Genomic DNA, 19454 nt, shown 5'->3' on the forward strand with positions numbered 1-19454 from the left:
TCAAAGAGACACAGGAGCCAACTGAAAGAGCTCCCGATAGTCAAAGCTGGAACAATCTGAGCAACAAAGTAGCACTGGATAATAACCCAGTCTATAAAATCTCCGTGAGCCCATGCTGATATAAATGAATGACTGAACAAAGAAATAAATGGCCGTGCATGATTCCAAATAATTTATGTGGCTATTCTGCCCTCAAGAAGTTGAAGCATGACTCTTCACACCTTACACATGAACTGTGCACAGTGACTTCCTTCCACAGATGACAGTATTGGGGGCGGGGACTAAGTTTACAGCGTAGAAACATGACAAACATTGTCAGCCAGGTGGTGGAGGTTAACGTCAACAGTGACAAGTCACACTGATACTGTGCACCCTGAATACCATGTGAGGACAGTGGCACTTCACTTCTGTGGTCTTCCTCCCCCTCGGATCATAAGAAACATAAGACAAACCCCAGCTGAGGCACATTCTCCAAAATACCTGACCACGACTTCTCACAGCTGTCAACAAAAACAAGGAAAGTCTGGGAAACTGTCACAGCCATGAGGAGCCTAAGGAGATGTGACAACTACATGTAATGTGGTGTCCTGGGAGGATCCTGGCACAGAAGAGGGACATGAGGTAAAAACTAATGAAATCTGAATGAGGGATGGACTTTAGTTAATAATAATATAGCAATATTGGTTCATTAATGGTAACAAATGTACCATACTAATGTAAGATAAGAATAGGGGAAACTGAGTGTGGGGTATATGGAAATTCTCTGTACCATCTTCCCAACTTTTATGCATATCTAAAAACTAGTCTTCTAAGAAAGTTTCTTTAAAAAATTTAAGTTCCAGGGCGCTACCTCCAATGATTCAGATTAGGAAAGTCTGTGGTGGGGTACAGGAATTTGCATTTTTTACAGGACCCCTAGATGATTACGATGCAGATAATTTGGGGTTGAGAAAACAGTTTTCTGGGGGTGGAGTTTGTCTGGAGGGAGGTAATTCACAAGAAACCTTTGCCCAACTCTCTTCTTACATTCAGAAATTCTTCTGGACCACCCACTTGTGGTTGCCAGATAAGATGGGGGTGAGTTTGGATAACCACAAACAGTTTGGGTTCCCTGCCCCTCTAAGCAGCACTATTGTAAAAGTTTCCATTTGTTTAAAGCTGTTAAGTTTCAGCTTAATTTCTTATGCAGCAATAGATAACTAATATACCACCCGACCATGAAGCCAGAGACTTTCATTTCCAGTGTCATCGGGCTTCACTTGTTATGGAGCATGGGACCCACACGGTGACAGCAACAGCATGAGTGCTCAGGTCATACGGGGCACCTGCCAATATCCGATTTACATTTTTCTCATCAAGGCTTCCCTGGTGGTGCAGTGGTTGAGAATCTGCCTGCCAATGCAGGGGACACGGGTTCGAGCCCTGGTCTGGGGAGATCCCACATGCCGCGGAGCAACTAGGCCCGTGAGCCACAACTACTGAGCCTGCGCGTCTGGAGCTTGTGCTCCGCAACGAGAGGCCGTGACGGTGAGAGGCCCGCGCACCGCGATGAAGAGTGGCCCCCGCTTCCCGCAACTAGAGAAAGCCCTCGCACAGAAACGAAGACCCAACACAGCAAAACAACAACAAAAAGTTAAAGGGTATTAAAAACAAACAAACAAGCCAGATATATGTGGGTAGGCATTTTCCATCCCAGTTACAGAATGAGAAAACTGAGACTCAAACAGGGCAAATGACTTGCCCAAGGTGGCAAAGAAGGAAGAAGAGCCAGGCTGTAGATTCTGGTTCATCTGATGCCAGAGTCCTTTCCCCAACCACAGTGCCCGCACCGCTTCCAACTCAACTTCCTCCTCTGCTCCTCCTCCCTCCCCGTCTTTTCAGATGGACTGAGCTGAAACCTGGCCCTTCTGTGAAGCCTCCTGACACCAGCGTTTGCCCTGCTCCCCTAGCCAGTCCCTCCGAAGGCAGCACATAGTTACAGACACAATCACGTCTTAAGCCATCAATCCTCTGAGGTGTCCCTCTTCCTCATCTCAGTTAACAGCATCTACTCAGTTGCTCAAACCCCAACCTGCCCTGCCAACCTCCATCTGTCCTTTTCCTTACCAGCTCTCCCTGTGACGTGAGACCCATCAGCAAGTCTGAATCTACTTCGAACATGATCTCTAATCCTTGCGCTTCTGGCCTCTTCACTGCTACTCCAGCCCAGGCCACCATCTCCGCTGAGAGCCTTCCAGCTACTCTCCAGGATTCCCGTCTTGCCGCCCACGGCCCCCACACAGCAGCTAGAGCTTTGCACAGCCTCCCCTGGTTCCCGTGGCAGAGTCTGTGCTTTGCCTCACCGGGGCCTGGAAGTGGGTCTCAGCCTCAGCAGCATCCTCAGTGTGGCTTCCCACTCCCGTGCCATCCACCTGCCAGCGTCTGCCACTCCGTCACTCCCTCGGACTTGGCCCGCTGCTGTACTTTCCTCGTCACTTTGTGGTGGACACAAGGTCTGACTCCCCAGTGGCCGTTTCTGCTTCCTCTTCTTTTCCTGGCAAATGGGATTCCAGTTTGGATCGGGTGACAACAAATTTGAGGGAACACACTGGTTCTCCCCACTCCTGGAACTGGGGGGAACACAACTTATGCTTTTGTCCTGGAGACAAATCTTGAGGGTCTGGGATAACGGTGGCCACTTGCCTTTCCACTGCCACGGATCAGTTCAGAAAGAGCACGGGCTACAGTTCTGGCCGAGGAGACGTGAGGGGCGTTCCGTTGGGCGCTGCTACAAGCTTTCCTCACTTTTAAAAAGGGGAACAAGGAAGGGAGGGAGCTGCTCTCTGCCCTGCACCCTCCGAAGGTTTGGGTGCTCCGCGTACAAGAGGGGATTCTTGCTGCTGCTGCTGCAGCCGACTTGCAGACGCTGGCCACTGCTGGCAGGCCTGGACTTCACCGTGGAGCCACTGGCACCACCACGTGTCCTGAGAGCTTAAACCTACGCTGACTCCTCTGTTATTACGGCCCAAAGCATATGCACTATAGATATCTAAACTCACCTTTTTGCTGCTTTATCACTCCTACCTTCCCGCTCCTAAAATGTAAGCTCTGTGAGGGGAGGGGCCTGTCCCTCCATCACTATGTCCCCATCACGTGGACTGGGCATTGTCTGGCACAGCTACAGCAGGTGCTTGATAAATGCTGGCTGCATTAATGTATGAGGCTCCTCCAGGGCAGGGACTCAGTCACTGTGGCTTCTGGGAGCAGCAGGGGCTCAAAAGCCTTCGCTGGATCAACAGGCAGGGAAGCCAGAAGACAGCTTCTTAAGAAACAAATTTAATACTATATACAAGGGAAAACGTACAGAAACAACAAAGGAGACGCAACAGGGCTGGAGGTGCCCATCCCAACTAGCTGCCCACGCAGAGGGCCGATGCCAGCCCCTAGCTCGCCCTCCTCCTCCTACAGTTGGAAGGGCTCCACGGGCCACCTTGCCCTGACGGTGGGATCCACGTGGTCCTGAAGCCGGTGCCACTTCATGTGGGCATTCCGACCCTTGATCTTGCCAAACACCCTGAGGAGGCACCAGAGGACACAGGGGTCAGAGCAGGGGGAGGCGGGTAGCCCTGAGGGGGGCACCCCAGAGGGCTGAGGGCAGGCGGTGTGGGAGCATCTAGGGAAAGGGCGGTACCTCTCACACTTCTGGCAGGGAAAGAAGCCCTGGCCCTTGCTGCTCCCCGGCAGCTCAGGGGTCCGCTTCGAGCTGGTGTTTGGGCTGGAGTTGGGGATGAACTCCCTCCTGGAACTCTCAGTAGGCCTCTGTAATTCGGGGGTTGGACGGTGGCTGGGTTTCCTCCGAGGGCTACGAGTGACCTGCAGAGGGGGCAGAGGTGATGAAAGGGTGCTGACCGCCCCGCCGCCCTTCTAAGGGAGAAGCAGGTGTCCAGAGCATCCAGACGTCGCGGGGTGCACCCCCCCGCCGCCACCCAGCTTGGATGAGCACCGGGCATCCAGATCCGTGCTGAACTCCTGAAGCCCTACCGCGAGACCCTCTACCTTTGCTTCTGTCCTGTCTGCTTCACCCAGCTCTCTCTTGACCCTCTTTTCCGGCACTGGGGCTCGGCCACAGTCAAAATCGATCATTTTCTTCTGCATGTAGTAGAACTCGACACACTGGGCTACTGTTTTTGTCTGGACCTAGTGGAGGAAGACAGAAGCTGGCTAAGGACAGTGCCTCAGGAGTAGCAGTGAGTATGGCCTTGACGCCCTAAATCCCCTCCCCATGGGGCCAGCCGCCACTTTTTGAAAGCCCTCCTGAAACGTCTCTCCCCTACGGCTTCGTATGCTCCTCTGCTACGGGGGACAGAGAATCACAAAGTCCTCCTGGGGATGAAGGAGTTCAGAGAGAAGCCACCAGAGTCAAAACCATCTAAGCTCTGCACGCTCTGAGCAACAAGGCTGGACCAGGAAGGCTTCTCTCCAGGAAAACGCACACAAAGGTACACACGAGGACGCTCACTGTGACATCATGTGGAGCCACATGTCTACCGACAGGGACTAATTAAAGCAGAGTGTCCTTACGTGGTGGATACCTCATAGCCTTATGCGACAGCTAGGCAGAGCCCTCCAAAAAACTGAAGAGGGAGGAATACTTCCCAACTCAGTCCATAAGTTCAACATTTCTCTGACACCAAAGCCAGACAAAGATATTACAAGGAAAGAAGGCTACAGACCAATGTCCCTCATGAACATAGATGAAAATTTTTAAACAAAACTTTAACGAACAGAATCCAACAATATATATATGTATATGTATATATATGTGTATATATATATATATATATATACACACACACATATATATACATATATATATATATATATATATATATATATATATATATATATAAGGACAATATACCATGACTAAGTGGAGCTCATCCCAGAAACGTGAGGTTGGTTTAACAATCGAAAATCAATGTAATTCATCATATTAAACTTAAAAGAAAAATCATATGAGCATCTTGATAGGTGCAGAAAAAGCATTTGATACAATCCAATGTCCATTCCTGATGGAAAGTCTCAGCACAATAGGAATAGAAGGAACTTCTCTTCAACCTGATAAATGATACCTACAAAATCCCTACAGCTAACGGTGGAGTGGTTTCCCCTCAAATATCATGAACAACACAAGGATTTCCACTCTCACCACTTCTACTCAATACTGTACTGGTGGTTCTAGAGTGCAAAAAGGCAAGAAAAAAAGTAAAGGCATCCAGGTTGGAAAGGAAGAAAGAAAAGTGTCTTTATTTGCAGATGATATGACTGTCTATGTAGAAAATTCAGTGGAATCCACAAAAAAGTTACCAAAACTAGTAAGTTAGTTTGGCAACATTTCAGAACACAAGATCAATATAAAAATCAATTTTATTTCTATACATAGTAGCAACAAACCATTGGAAACTGAAATAAAAAAGAACTCTATAACATCATAAAAAACACAAGTACTGGGCTTCCCTGGTGGCGCAGTGGTTGAGAGTCCGCCTGCCGATGCAAGGGACACGAGTTCGTGCAATGGTCCTGGAGGGATCCCACGTGCCATGGAGCGGCGGGGCCCGTGAGCCATGGCCGCTGGGCCTGCACGTCCGGAGCCTGTGCTCTGCGGCGGGAGAGGCCACAATGGGGAGAGGCCCGTGTACCGCAAAAAAAAACCCAAAAACAAAACAGAGAAAAACCAAGCGCTTAGGAATAAATCTGACAAAAAGTATGCAACAACTGTACACTGAAAACTTCAAAACATTGCTGAAAAATTAAAGATTGAAATAGAGAGATATACCCTGTTCACGAGTCAGAAGACTCAATATTGTTAAGGTAACAACTCTCCCCAGTTGACCTATAGAGTCAAAAACAGTACCAATCAAGTTCCTAGTAGGAATTTTTATTTTGAAATTGACAAGTTATTTCTAAAATTCATAGGGAATTAAAAAGGATGTAGAATACAAAAAATAACTTTGAAAAAGAATAACAAAGTTGAAGGACTAACATTTTCTAATTTCAAGACTTAGAATAAAGCTACAGTAATAAAGACAGTATGGGAATAGCTTAATAAAAGACAAACAGATCAATGGAACAGAATACAGGGTCCAGAAGTAGATGCATATATATATGGCCAACTGATATTTAACAAAGGTACAAAAGCAACTGAGTGGAGAAAGTATGGTCTTTCCAACAAAAGGTATTGGAATAAATATCCATATGCAAAAATGAACTCACCTCGCACCCCATACAAAAATAAACTTAAAATGGATCACAAATCTAGAAATAAAACCTAAAACTATAAAACCTCCAGAAGAAAACATAGGGGAAAATTTTTGTGACTTTGGGTTAGGCAAAGATTTCTTAGATACAACACGAAAAGCACAGTCTATAAAAGAGAAACTAGTAAGTTATGCTTAAGCAAAATTTAAAACTTTCTTCAAAAGACACTGTTAGAAGACTGACAAATGGCATATTGGGAGAAAATATTTCCAAAGCATATATCTGGATAAAGGACTGGTGTTCAGAACAAAATAAGAACTCCTACAGCTCAATAAAAACACAGACACTCCAATAAAAACAGAGGCAAAAGATATGAACAGACAGCTCACCAGAGAAGGTGCACATAGAGCAAAAAAACACAAAGATGCTCAGCATCATTAGTCATTAGGAAAATGGAGTCAGATGCTACTGTACACTCATTAGAATGGCTAAAATTAAAGAGACTTAGCATACCACGTGTCGACGAGGGTGTGGAGCAACTGGACCTTTCATAACCTGCTGGTGGGAATGGGAAGTGGTAGAGCCACTTTGGAAAACAGTTTGGCAGTTTCTTAAAAAGTTAAACATACATCTACTATAAGTTACCCTCATTCCCCTCCTAGGTATTTATAATCCCAACCCCGTGTCCGCAAAAAAACAAACAAACAAACAAAAAAACCCAGTACATGTCCGTACAAAGACTTGTATGTAAATGTGCAGAGCAGCTTTATCTGTAGTCATCAGTAACTGGAAACCACCAACAGGTGGATGATTAAATGAACGGTGGTCCGTCCACACAGTGGTATACTCCTCAACAGTAAAGGGATGAACTATGGGTACACATGACAACATAGATGAATCTCAAAATCATTAGGTTGAGTGTAAGAAGCCAGACAAAGCAGATCACATGCTGTATGATTATTCCATTTATATAAACCTCTAGAAAATGCAAACTCATTTAGAGTGACAGAAAGTAGACAAGAGTTGACTAGGGACCCGGGTGGCAGGAAGGAAGGGTTGCAAAGGGGCAGGAGGGAACTTTTGGGGGTGAAGGATACTCTCATTATCTTGATCATGGTGGTGGTCTTACAAGTGTATAACTATGTCAAAAACATTAAATCTTACACTTCGATTATGTGCAATTTTGCGTACATCAAGTTAAAAAAAAGCAAATTAATCAGCAGGATATTAAGTATATGATGTCATCCTTTTTTGAGAAAGTGCATATAGGTGTGTAAAATCCATATGGGCAGTAAATACCTGTCAGGTTATCAATCAGAAGTAGGATTGTGGGGAGGGGTCTGGAGGGCTTTATTTGGAACATGGGATTCATTTCTGTACCGTTTCAGGTTGTTCCAAGCAATGGCATTGTAGTTGTCAACTGTTCACAGCATGAGCAGAGTATCGTCCCTGACAGGCCCTGCAGTTCTAGCGCCTCGGCCGTGTGAAGGAGCCTTGTCTACACCAGCCTGCCATGTTCGCCTTACCATCTTGTGTATCAAGTAGAAGTCCTTCTTGTAGGCACAGAACGCCTTCTTAAAGAGCCTCTTCTCCATGGAGGTCCAGATGTCCGAACCTATTGGAGAAACAGCCAAGAGGAGGAAGGCTGTTTCTCCTTCTGGGACCACAGCCACGGCTGAAGTGCAGACTCCCCTCCTTTTTCAGGCCACTGAGCGCCACTTATATGCCAAGATTTCTGCTAAGCCCCTTACTTGCTTTATCTCACACAATCCTCACAAAAACCTTAGCAGGTAGGGGCTATTACCATCCCCACTTGACAGGTGCAGCAACTTGAGGCTTCCTCTGGTTAAGAGACTTGCCAAGGGCAGCCGTGGGCCCCTGGTTGCCTGACTCCAAGGCTGGAGTGCTCAACTGGGAAACCTGAGCCCACCCCAACCTGGCACCCCCCTTCTGGCCAGGAAGAGCCCACGAGGGAACCAGTGGAAAGGGGAAGGTTGGATCCAACTAGAGAACAGCACCCACTGAGTCCCCCAGAGAGGACGGGCCCTTCTGGGAGGGCAGGTGTAGGCCCCAAGAGAACTCCGGGAGGCACGTGCAGAGCTTGCCATGGAAAGTGACTGGCTCGCAGGGGCCTCAGCCAGGCCAAAACCACGCGGGCAGCCACGCTCGTTACCTGTGTAGTGATAGTTGGCGAGAGGGTGAGTCCGTGGCTTCTGGGGTCCTCTCAGTAACAGGGTCTCCAGGGCAACCTGGAACGAGAGGAGTGGTGGGCAACTCTCTGAGGGAGGGAAGGTGAGGTAGAGGCCCACCTTCATTCTTTCATCCATTCAGAAAATATGTGCAGCCCTCCCTAAAGCCACCCCTACCCCAGGGCGACTCAAAGTGTGGTCGGTCTGTGGACTGGCCACCAGCTGTGAACCACTTGGGACACATTGCCTACAGCACTAAGCGGACTGTTGAGTGCAGCTGACGTTACCTTTTTCATAGCAAGATTTACTTGATGACGAAACAGTGTGTGGACTTATTCTGGCACAAGCTCCTTATTTCTTCAGGGAGCAGCATTTGGAGCGGCACTGCCCCCGCCCTACCCCATGTTATGGTCCTCATAGCACTCATCATTATCTATCACTTTTAAAAAATGTATTTCATGTGCTCACTCTCCTAAAATGTAAGCCCTGCAAAGAGGGGGCATTTGTCTTGCTCAACAGCATAACCCCGGTCAGGACTCGCTATGCAGTTTGCAGGACCCAGCGCAAAATGGAAACACGGGGCCCTGTGCTCAGAAACTATTAAGAATTTCAAGATGGTGGCAGCAGAGCATTAAACCAAGAATGGGCCCCTGAGCTGGCCCCAGCCTGATACCATGACATCACCAGGTATCAGGAGGACCCAGTAAACGTGTGCTGATTACTCTGCTGAGCACCCACCACGTGCCAGCCACTGCCTCTCAGCTTGAGAAAAAGCACCATGTAGCCCTGACTCTTGGGTCTCCAACTCGGGTGACGTGACTTCCTCTCCCACTACACACAGTTGGACTTCTTCATTGTCTAAACTTCAGGATTGTGAGGAGGGTCCTTGGAGGAGGCAGAGGCATTTCTGTTGCATCAGAGGTTTGCATACACCATTTTTAATCCAAAAGTCAATGTTCAGTAAATAAACCAGATTAATGCAGGCCCTGAGTTGGTTCTGCTAGGCACCGCCTCCCCAGTGCTGCGCTGAGATGAGGTAACGCTGGAGGAACCCTGGTGCTCTGCTGTCACCCCAGAGAAATAACTGATTGAGCCCGTATGTGTGCATTTCCCCTACGTTCAAAAGGACACCACCAGTCCCAAAGCGACCAGGGAGAAGGGTGGGTGGCCAGCCTTTGGTTCTCGTGAGCTGCAAAGCCCCAGGTAGAAGGCACGTGTCTTGCGCCTAGAGCCCCTGGCCCTAAGAGAGCAGGGAGCTTCCCACAGCTCCTCTGAGCACCCCCCTCGCCTGCACCGCACCTGGATGTTGCCCTGGGCTTCATGCAGGCAGTGCAGAGCGAGCTCCAGGTTGGTGCCCCCGCCCGGCATCACGTTGGAGCAGGCCAGGTTGCAGAGTTCGGTCACTGTTTCCAGCAGGCAGCCCGGCAGCGAGAAGGAGAGGAGACACAGAGGGTCAGCAAGTGCCAGAGAGGAAACCTCCCCAACAGCACAGATGGGGTGGGGGGCTCCTGTCACCATCTCCCTCACCTCTCTGTTACAAGCAGGCTGAGGGAAGGGAGGGACAAGGAGGATGGGCAGAAACCCTGCTCCTGGCACCTGCTCTGGATGGCCTGGCCAGCTACTGGGTGAGAGGAGAGGTGGGGCAAGGGACTGCAGCACAGCAAAGCAGTCCTGCGCTGAAGGCCAGCTCTGCCCACCCCACCCCCGCCTGGGGATCACTGCTTCTTGGTCAAGGTGAGAACTGGGAGGAGAAACCCCTTGGACATGGAGGAGGGCTCTCAGGAACCTGGCCCCAAAGTCTCAGTCACCTCTATCCTGCGTCTTCGGGTTGGTCATCACATCTCCCCATGGCTTCCAGACCAGAGTAGCTACATGCTCGTCACTTCCAGCCAGTGATCTGTCCTGGAGCTCTGGGATCTCAGCCTGAAACTGGCTCCCTATGTTGATGTGTCTGAAATGAGGCCACACACACGGACATAAAAGGCATATGTGTGTGACCAAGATGGGAAATACAAGAGAGATGTGCGGTGAGCCCTGCTCACCAGGGCTGTGGAACCCACCTTTTGGCCATCTCTCAGACACAGGGAGTGCTCATCAGCCCAGTAGACACGCTCTGGTATTCCAGAGACCTCTTGAGGGATACTTCCTTCCTTCCTCCAATTTGCTTTATCGCCAGATTTCTGGCTTCAGGCGTTTGGGGTCTAGGACACGGGAGGTATGTGCTGATACCTGGCATTCTGCTGTATCCAAGGTAACATCCAAGCTACAAAACAGTATCTCACTGCGCCATCACCAATTCTATCTAGAACCCCAGGGTGCTGGGCATTCTGTCTGCAGACATCCAACTATGGTATGTCTGGACAGAAGGAATATTGGGGAAACACCTGGAGAAATCCACCACTTCTCTCCTAGAGAGGTTCTGGGTCTAGACCTGACTTTCCCGTGATGAAGGCTCCCTTGGGAAAAACCGACACTGGAATGCAAGGAGGGTAAAAGCATCCCCACATTGCAAGGACCCTCAGGTTCTAAGTCTGTTCCAACTCACGGTTCAGTGCTGATCTTGCTGTTGTCCTTCACCACACTGATGCCAAAAGAGCCGTCCATGTGATCTGGAAAACGCCCAAAGAAGAGGCTCAAGGAGACTGGCTACAACTGACCCATGAGGCCCTTTTTGCCTGCCTTTCCAGAGCAGCTAAAAGCAGGCTCTTCAAGATTGCATGGTATACACACACTACTGTATATAAAATAGATAATCAAAAAGGACCTACTGTATAGCACAGGGAACTATACTCAATACTCTGTAATAACCTATATGGAAAAAGAATCTAAAAAACAATAGATATGTGATTATGTATAACAAAATCACTTTGCTGTATACGTGAAACTAACACATTGTAAATCAACTCTAATCCAATATAAAATTGAAAATTGGAAAAAAAAGATTGCATGGTATGGAGTTTCCTCAAAAATTAAAAGTAGGACTACCATATCATGCAGCAAACCCACTTCTGGGTATTCATCCAAAAGAACTGCAGTCAAGACCTCAAAAAGATATCTGAACTCCCATGTTCACTCCAGCACCATTCATAATAGCCAAGATGTGGAAACAACCTAAATGTCCACTGACAGATGAGCACATAAAGGTAATGTGACATAAACATACAATGAAATACCATTTAGCCTTAAAAAGAAATTCTGCAATATGCAACAACATGGATGACCATTGAGGACATAATACTAAGTGACATAAGCCAGTCACAGAAAGAGAAATACTGCATGACTCCACTTATATAACGTATCTAAAGTAGTTGAATTCATATTGATAGAATCAAAGAGTGGAATAGGGGTCACCAGGGGTTGGGGCAGTGGGAAATGGGAGGTTACTAATCAATGGGCATAAAGTTTCAATTAATCAAGCTCTAGAAATCTGCTGTATAACATTGTACCTATAGTCAACAATACTGTATTGCACACTTAAATATTTGTTAAAAGGGCAGATCACAGATTAACTGTTCACATCACAATAAAATAAAAAGATTGCATGGAAGTGGGATAAGACTTCTGAAAAAGTAGAGTAAGGAACTCGGCAAAACAACAGATTTACTGACAAAAATCATTAAAAAAAAAAGAACAGTAAGCTAAAGTCTGCAAGTTGTCCTAAAGGCATACAGCATTTTAAGAAATACTCATTCAAGAAAATCTACTAAATCTCGGGAAGAACAGTGAGAGTCTGTGGCACTGGAGCCATGGCCCACTCCCTTACCCACCTAGCCCCCAGCTCTTTGTAAAGGAAGCTCTACCCAGGTAGGTGCAGCCAAGGAGATGGGGGCTTCTTCTTCCCCTGGCTCCCATGCTTAAAGAATTAAAGTAAGATAAAATAAAAATTTCTCATCAAAGAGAAAATGCCATCAAGAGATGGAAATTATTTTTTAAAAAGATACAAATGTGGACTTCCCTGGCGGTCCAGTGGTTAAGACTCCACGCTTCCACTGCAGGGGGCATGGGTGTGATCCCTAGTAGAGGAAGTAAGATCCTGCATGCTGTGCGATGCAGCCAAAAAACAGAAGAACCAAATGGAAATAGTTCAGGGGTTAAAAAAGTACAATAACCAAAATAAGGCTCAACAGTAGATCTGAGCTGGCAGATGAAATGATCAGCAAACCTGAAGATAGAACAATGGAGACTATGAAATCTGAAGAACAGAGAAAAAAATATAGGAAAGTGAAGAGAGCCTCAGAGAAATGTGAGATGTCATTAAATGCAACAATATATATGTAGTGGGAGTACCAGAAAGAGGGGAGAAAGGGACAGAATATTTAAAGTATTAATGGCTGAAAATTTCCCAACGTTGATGAAAAACAATATGTATATCCAGCAAACTCTACAAACTCCAAGAAAGATTAAACACAAAGAGCTCTACATCCAGACATAACATAGGCAAAATGTGGAAAGCAAAAATAAAGATAAGATCTTGAAAGCAAAAAGGGAAAAACAATTTGTTACATACAAGGGCACTACAGTAAAATTAACAGCTAACTTTTTAAAAGAAACGATGTAGGTTACAAGGCAATGGGATAATATATTCAAATTACTGAAAGTAAAAAAGTGTTAACCAAGTATCTTATATTCAGCAAATTATCTTGCAAAAATGAAGGTAAAATAAAGACACTCCCAGATAAATAAAAACTGAGGCTACCTGTTGCTGGCAGACCTGTCTTACAAGAAATATTAAAGGTGAAATATTATTCAGCCCGCAAAAAGGAACAAAGTACTGATACATACTGCAACTTGGATGAAACCTAAAAACATCATGCTAACTAAAAGAAGGCATTCATAAAGGACCACATACTGTATGATTCCACTCATATGAAATATGCAGAATAGCCACATCGATAGAGACAAAGTAGATTAGTCGTTACCCATGGCTGGGGACGGGGAGGATGGAAAGGAGGGACTGCTAATAAGTACAGGGCTTCTTTTGGGGATGATGAAAATTTCTGAAAACGGATGGTAGTGATGGTTGCACAGCTCTGTGAATATACTAAAAACCATTGAATTCTATACTTTAAAGGGATGAATTGTATGGTATGTGAATTATATATCCCTAATAAAAATAAAAAGTAAAGGAAGTCCTGCAGATTGAAAGCAAATGACATCAGATGGTAACTTGAATTCAAACCAAAAAAAAAAAAAAAAAAGCGAAGCGCTAGTAAATATGGGTAACTATAAAAATCAGTATGATTACATATTTCTTTTCTTTTCTTAAGTGCCTTAAAAAATAACTGCATAAAACAATATGTATTGTGGGCCTCTAACATATAGAAATATAATATATGTGACAGTAACTGCACAAGGAGCACAGCTGCATTGGAGTAAAGGAATATCACCTCAGACAGTAACTCAAATCCACAAGAATAAATGAAGAGATCAGAAATGGTCAATAAGAAGGTTAATATAACAACCTCTATAAATCATGCTTGTTTTCCTTTATTCTCTCAGTGTTTTTACACGAAATAAAAGTATATAAAGCAAGAAACATGACCAGTAAGGTATTACTGGGTCTCTCACATATAATAGCAAAAGAGTTAGAAGGAAGAGAGCTAGATAGGAGCAGTGTTTCTATATTTCATTGTTAGTGAGTTATTACACATCCTAACAGATTCTGATAAGACATATATTTTAAGTCCTAGAGCAACCACTAAGAAATGACTAAGAAAAAGTGAAAAATTAACAGAATTAAAATGTTACACAATACAAAAGAAAGCAGGAAAGGAGGAACAGAGGGAGAAAAAGACATGTAACATATAGAAAATAGAAAGCAAAATGGCAGATGTAAATGCAACCATATCAATATAACAGTAAACAAGAATGGATTAAACAAACCAAGCCAAAAGGCAGAGTTTCTAAGACTGGATAAAAAAACACATGATCCAACTAATGGTGTCTAGAGGTAACATGCTTTATTTTCAAAGACACAAATAGGCTGAAAGTAAAAGAAGAGAAAAATATATACCAAGAAAACAACAACCAAAAAAGAGAATGGAATGACTATACTGATGTCAGGCACATTAGACTTTAAAACAAAAAAATATTACCAGAGATAATGATAAAATTATTGTAGTAATGACAAATGAAGTCACAATCACATCATAATGGTAAAAGGTCAAGCCGTGAGGAAGATGTGACAATTACAAACATATACACACCTAAAAACAGAACCCCAAAATACACCAAGCAACAAACGACAGAACTGAAGGATGAAATAAACCATTACAAAATAATAGTTGGAGATTTCAATACTTTCAACAGTGGATAGGGCAGCTAGGCAGAAGATCAACAAGGAAATTGAAACTAACTAGACAAAACAGACAAAATACAGCATTCCACCAAACATCAGTAGAATACATTCTTCTCAAATTCACATGGAACATTCTTCAAGACAGACCGGATTCTAGCCCATATAACATGCCTCAATAAGTTTTAAATTTTAAAATAAATTTAAGGGAATTCCCTGGCGGTCCAGTCATTAGGACTCCACGCTTCCGCTGCAGGGGGCATGGGTTCGATCCCTGGTGGGGCAACTAAGATCCTGCAAACCACACAGCACAGCCAAACAAATTAAAAAAAATTTAATAAATTAAATTGAAAAAGAAACAAAGTATGTTCTCTGACCACAAGAGAATTAGATTACAAATCAATAAAAGGCAGCAATTTGGAAAATTCACAAATATGTGAAAATTAAGCAACACACTCTTTAATACTCAGTGTATTAAACAAGAAGTGGAATGATAAATTAGAAAACACTTTAGCTGAATGAATATAAAAACACAACATACTAAAACTTACAAAATGTAGCTAAAGCAATGTTCAGAAGGAAATCTAGAGCTGTAAAATGCCTGTATTAAAAAAGAAGAAAAATCTCAAATCATTTATGGTCAACTGATTTTCCACAAAGGTACCAAGGCAGGGCTTCCCTGGTGGCGCAGTGGTTGAGAGTCTGCCTGGCGATGCAGGGGACATGGGTTTGTGCCCCGGTCTGGGAAGATCCCACGTGCCGCGGAGCAGCTGGGTCCGTGAGCCATGGCCACTGAGCCTGCGCGTCCGGAGCCTGTGCCCCACAAAGGGAGAGGCCACAACAGTGAGAGGCCCGTGTACCGCAAAAGAAAACAAAACAAAACAAAGTACCAAGACTATTCAATGAGAAAAGAACGGTATTTTCAAGTGCTGGAAGAACTGATACATACATGCAAAAGAATAAATTTGGACTCCTACCTCATACAGTATATAAAAGTTCACTAAAGATTGATCGCAGGCCTAAGAATAAGTTGGACTTCATCAAAATTAAAAACTTGTGTACCGCAAACCATATCATAAATAAAATGAAAGGACAACCCACAAAATTGGAGAGAATTTGCAAATCATATATCTGATAAGGGGCTTGCATCCAGACTATATAAGGAACTGAGACAACTCAATGATAAAAAGATAAGAATTCAAGTTAAAAAATGGGCAAAGGATCTGAACAGACATTTCTCCCGAGAAGATATACAAATGGATAATAAGCACGTGGAAAGATGCTCAACATCGTTAGTCATCAGGGAAATGTAAATCAAAACCACAATGAGGGGGCTTCCCTGGTGGCGCAGTGGTTGAGAGTCCGCCTGCCGATGCAGGGGACGCAGGTTCGTGCCCCGGTCCGGGAGGATCCCGCTTGCTGCGGTGCGGCTGGGCCCGAGAGCCATGGTCGCTGAGCCTGCGCATCCGGAGCCTGTGCTCCACAACGGGCGAGGCCACAAACACTGAGAGGCCCACGTACCGCAAAACAAACAAACAAACAAATAAACAAACACCCCACAAAGAGCTACCACTTTACACCCACTAGGATGGTTATAATGAAAAAGACAGATAAGAAGTGTTTAGCAAGGATGTGGAGAAACTGGAACTTTCATACAATGCTGGTGGAAATTTAAAATGACCCGGCCATTTTGGAAAACAGTCCGGCAGTTCCTTAAACGGTTAGACATAGTTACCCTTTGACCCAGCAATTCCACTCTGAGCTGTATACCCAAGAGAAATGAGGACTTATGTCCAAAAACAACTTATACATAAATGTTCTTAACAGCACTATTTGCAATAGCCAAAGGACGAAAACAACCCAAATGCCCCTCAACTGATGAATGGATAAATAAAATGTTGTCTCTCCAGAGAATGGAATATCATTCACCCATAAAAAGAAATGAAGCTCTGAGGCATAGTACAACATGGATGAACCTTGACAACATTATTCTAAGTGAACAAACTAGACACAGAATGTCACATATTGTATGATCCCAAGTATATGAAATGTCCAGAATAGGGAGACCCATAGAAAAAGTAGGTTGGTAGACTGGTGGTTGCCCAGGGCAGAGGAGCTGGGGGCTACAGGGCCTGTGTGTCACCGCTCGTGGATATAATCTTCTGGGGTGATGAAAATGCTCTAGAATTAGATTGTGGGATGGGTGTACAATCCTAAGAATACACTAAAAAATCACTGTACACTTTAAATGGGTGATTCATATGGCATGTGAATTATACCTCAATAAAGCTGTTTAAACAATTACTCGAAAGGGCAGGCAGAAGGGTGGTTAGGCTAAATTGCGTCTATTTTCTTTCTGGCTACAAAGTTATAAGCACCTAGAAGGCTGCTGGTCCCAGATGGTCCTGGGATAGTTCTGAACAGCAACAGGACACCCAGACCAGACCCAAGCGTAGGCCAGAGGGAATGGCTGGACCGAATTCTACAGGGGGCGGGGGTCTGGCCCCCCACAGGCCTATCATGGGGTGATCAAGCTCACTCACCAAGCATGGCGCTGATGAGCCTGTCGGGACGGGCCCGGGCAGATGTGGAACACAGAGTGTTGAAATACAGCCCAGAGCCCTCCCGGATGGGGCTGAGCATCGGGGGCGGCGTGTAGGCAGGGCACTGGGACAGTCCCTTCAGGAGACGGTCCACCAGGAACACGGGCGAGCACAGGCAGCTCTGGCGGCATCCTCCCGGGCCCGGCTCCCCAGACATGGAGGGCGGAGGAGGGATGAGCAGTGCCTTGGGCCGTGGGAGCTTCTTCCGCTTCCTGTGTTGGCTGCTCTCCTTGCTGTCTCTCTCTTCCCCGTCCTTCTCCTGTCCCTGGAGAAGAAGAGACTTCAGAACCATAGGGGTCACCTGAGGCCACCGGCCCCACAGCTCAGTCCTCAAGATGGCCTGAGACTGGGAAAGGGTACTGACCAGCCAGACGCACACCCAGCATGGCCGTGCAAAGAGTCCTCAGCACAGGAAGCCGGGCAGGGCCACCACGCCTGAGCCAGACTCCAGACCCTAAGCCGGGCGATGTTTGAGGCTGGGGCCTTCTCAGGCACCCACACCCCCCAAGGAGAGGCCCTCACTCAGACCATTTTGGAAACTCATGTCCGTTGTTAAAGTGACTGGCACTTAAAGAGTGGGGGCCAGACGGATGCAACAGCATGACAAAAGGAAAACCTGTTGCCCTCAAAAGGACAGCAGCTCCTGGGAGACAAACAGTGGGCTCCATGCACCCCGTACCCGAGTCCAGCATGAACGTCTCCAGGTGGGGTCTTCCAGCACAGGCTGAAGAGACGACGGCTTGACCTTGCTACACTCGCTCTTACCTCCACGCAATCTCCCCTCCTCTCTGCCCATCTTACCCCTCCTCACCCTCCAGCTCTCAGCTGCAACACCCCCTTCCTCAGGCAGGGTCTCTGGTGCCCTCGGGGCTCCTACAGCTCCCTCTCCCAGCCCGGCCCGTTCTGGGTCGTCAGTGTCCGGGGATGGGTCTATCTACTCCGCTGGGCTGGGAGCCCCAGGAGACGGGGGCAGGCCTGTTGTGGTCGCTGCAGTGTCCCCAGCCCTGCCCAGACACAAAAGAAGTTCACTGGAGGTTGAATGGACGAATGAACACGCAAATCACGCTCTTATGGAGTCAGGATTTGGGGGCCTTTCTCACAGCTCCCACTGGCAGCTGGAAAGCAGCTGGAAGGAAGTGCACCCACCTTGCTCCCCGGGGGATGGTTCGCTGGAGCCACAGGCACCGACACAGGGACCAGCAAAGGGGCGGTGGTCATGTTGTCCAAGGACTTCCTGGCTCTCGGGGAACTCTGCCTGTCCCCCTCCGGCCTCAGCACCTGTCTTCGTGGCTTGCAAAACTCCATGCCACACACCTACACACAGAGAAGAGCCAGCCCTTTAAGAGACACAGTACGTAGGGAGAAAGGGGCCTCTCCAGAGCAGCACAGCCCTGACTCCCGGCCCCCAGCCAGGCTCCCCGCAGGAGGACGGCTCCATCCTGAGATGAATGGCAGCTTCGAGCCCCTTCACCTGCGGCTCCTGCTTCCCTCGAGGTGACGGCCACTGGTCGCTGTGAAAACACATGTGGCTGCTCAGCCCTCTCTCTGTATAAAACATCTGGCTGCAATTCTTGCAGACGTAAGTGCTCCTTGGCTCTGCCCAGTCTGTGGGACCACCATTGTGCTGGTTACTGTGGGGAAGAAAGGGAGAATGGGACTCTGTCCCCAAACACTGATCCTCTGACAGCTTTGGACGAACCCTAAAGAAATGGGGATGATGCCCCCGATTCCCCGTGGCCTGGTGCTCACCCCTTCAGGAGTGAAGCATCCAGAGCTCGCTCACCCAGGCCCAGCACATCAAAGCCACCAGAGGATTCCCGAGGGGCTTCGGAACTTACCAGCCACACGCCATGTTCTCCTCCTTCATCGGGTGGGGGACCTGGTAGATATTTCCACCCTGAAGACGAAAATACATCTGAGCCAACATATCAGAAATGAGATGCAAGAGTGAAAACTATAAGACTTGGAAGAAAACACAGGTATAATTCTTGGTGACCCGGGAGTAAGCAGTGGTTTCTTGGATGACTCCAAAACCAAACAAAAGACAGACATGTTGGACTTCATCAAAACTTACAACTTCTGACGGATACACCAGAAATACAGCTACACGTGGAACAACTCCTACAGAAC

At 46.5% G+C, this 19454-nt stretch overlaps 1 protein-coding gene across 1 annotated transcript; it reads right to left on the reverse strand.

Annotated features, from left to right (window-relative positions):
* Positions 1-279: 279 nt before the first annotated feature.
* Positions 280-19239, reverse strand: LOC309797897 (zinc finger protein 541-like; the record flags this gene model as incomplete). The annotated part of the gene is given in 13 exon segments (XM_082646282.1): positions 280-3441; positions 3445-3553; positions 3671-3852; positions 4036-4176; positions 7764-7852; positions 8411-8486; positions 9726-9829; positions 10235-10377; positions 10972-11035; positions 17265-17589; positions 18471-18638; positions 18796-18955; positions 19163-19239. Coding segments are annotated over 13 exon segments (1758 nt in total). The 3' UTR covers positions 280-3321.
* Positions 19240-19454: the final 215 nt, after the last annotated feature.

Source organism: Mesoplodon mirus, assembly GCF_964341445.2.
Source record: "Mesoplodon mirus genome assembly, contig: HAP1_SCAFFOLD_1182, whole genome shotgun sequence".
Taxonomy (NCBI): Eukaryota; Metazoa; Chordata; class Mammalia; order Artiodactyla; family Ziphiidae; genus Mesoplodon; species Mesoplodon mirus.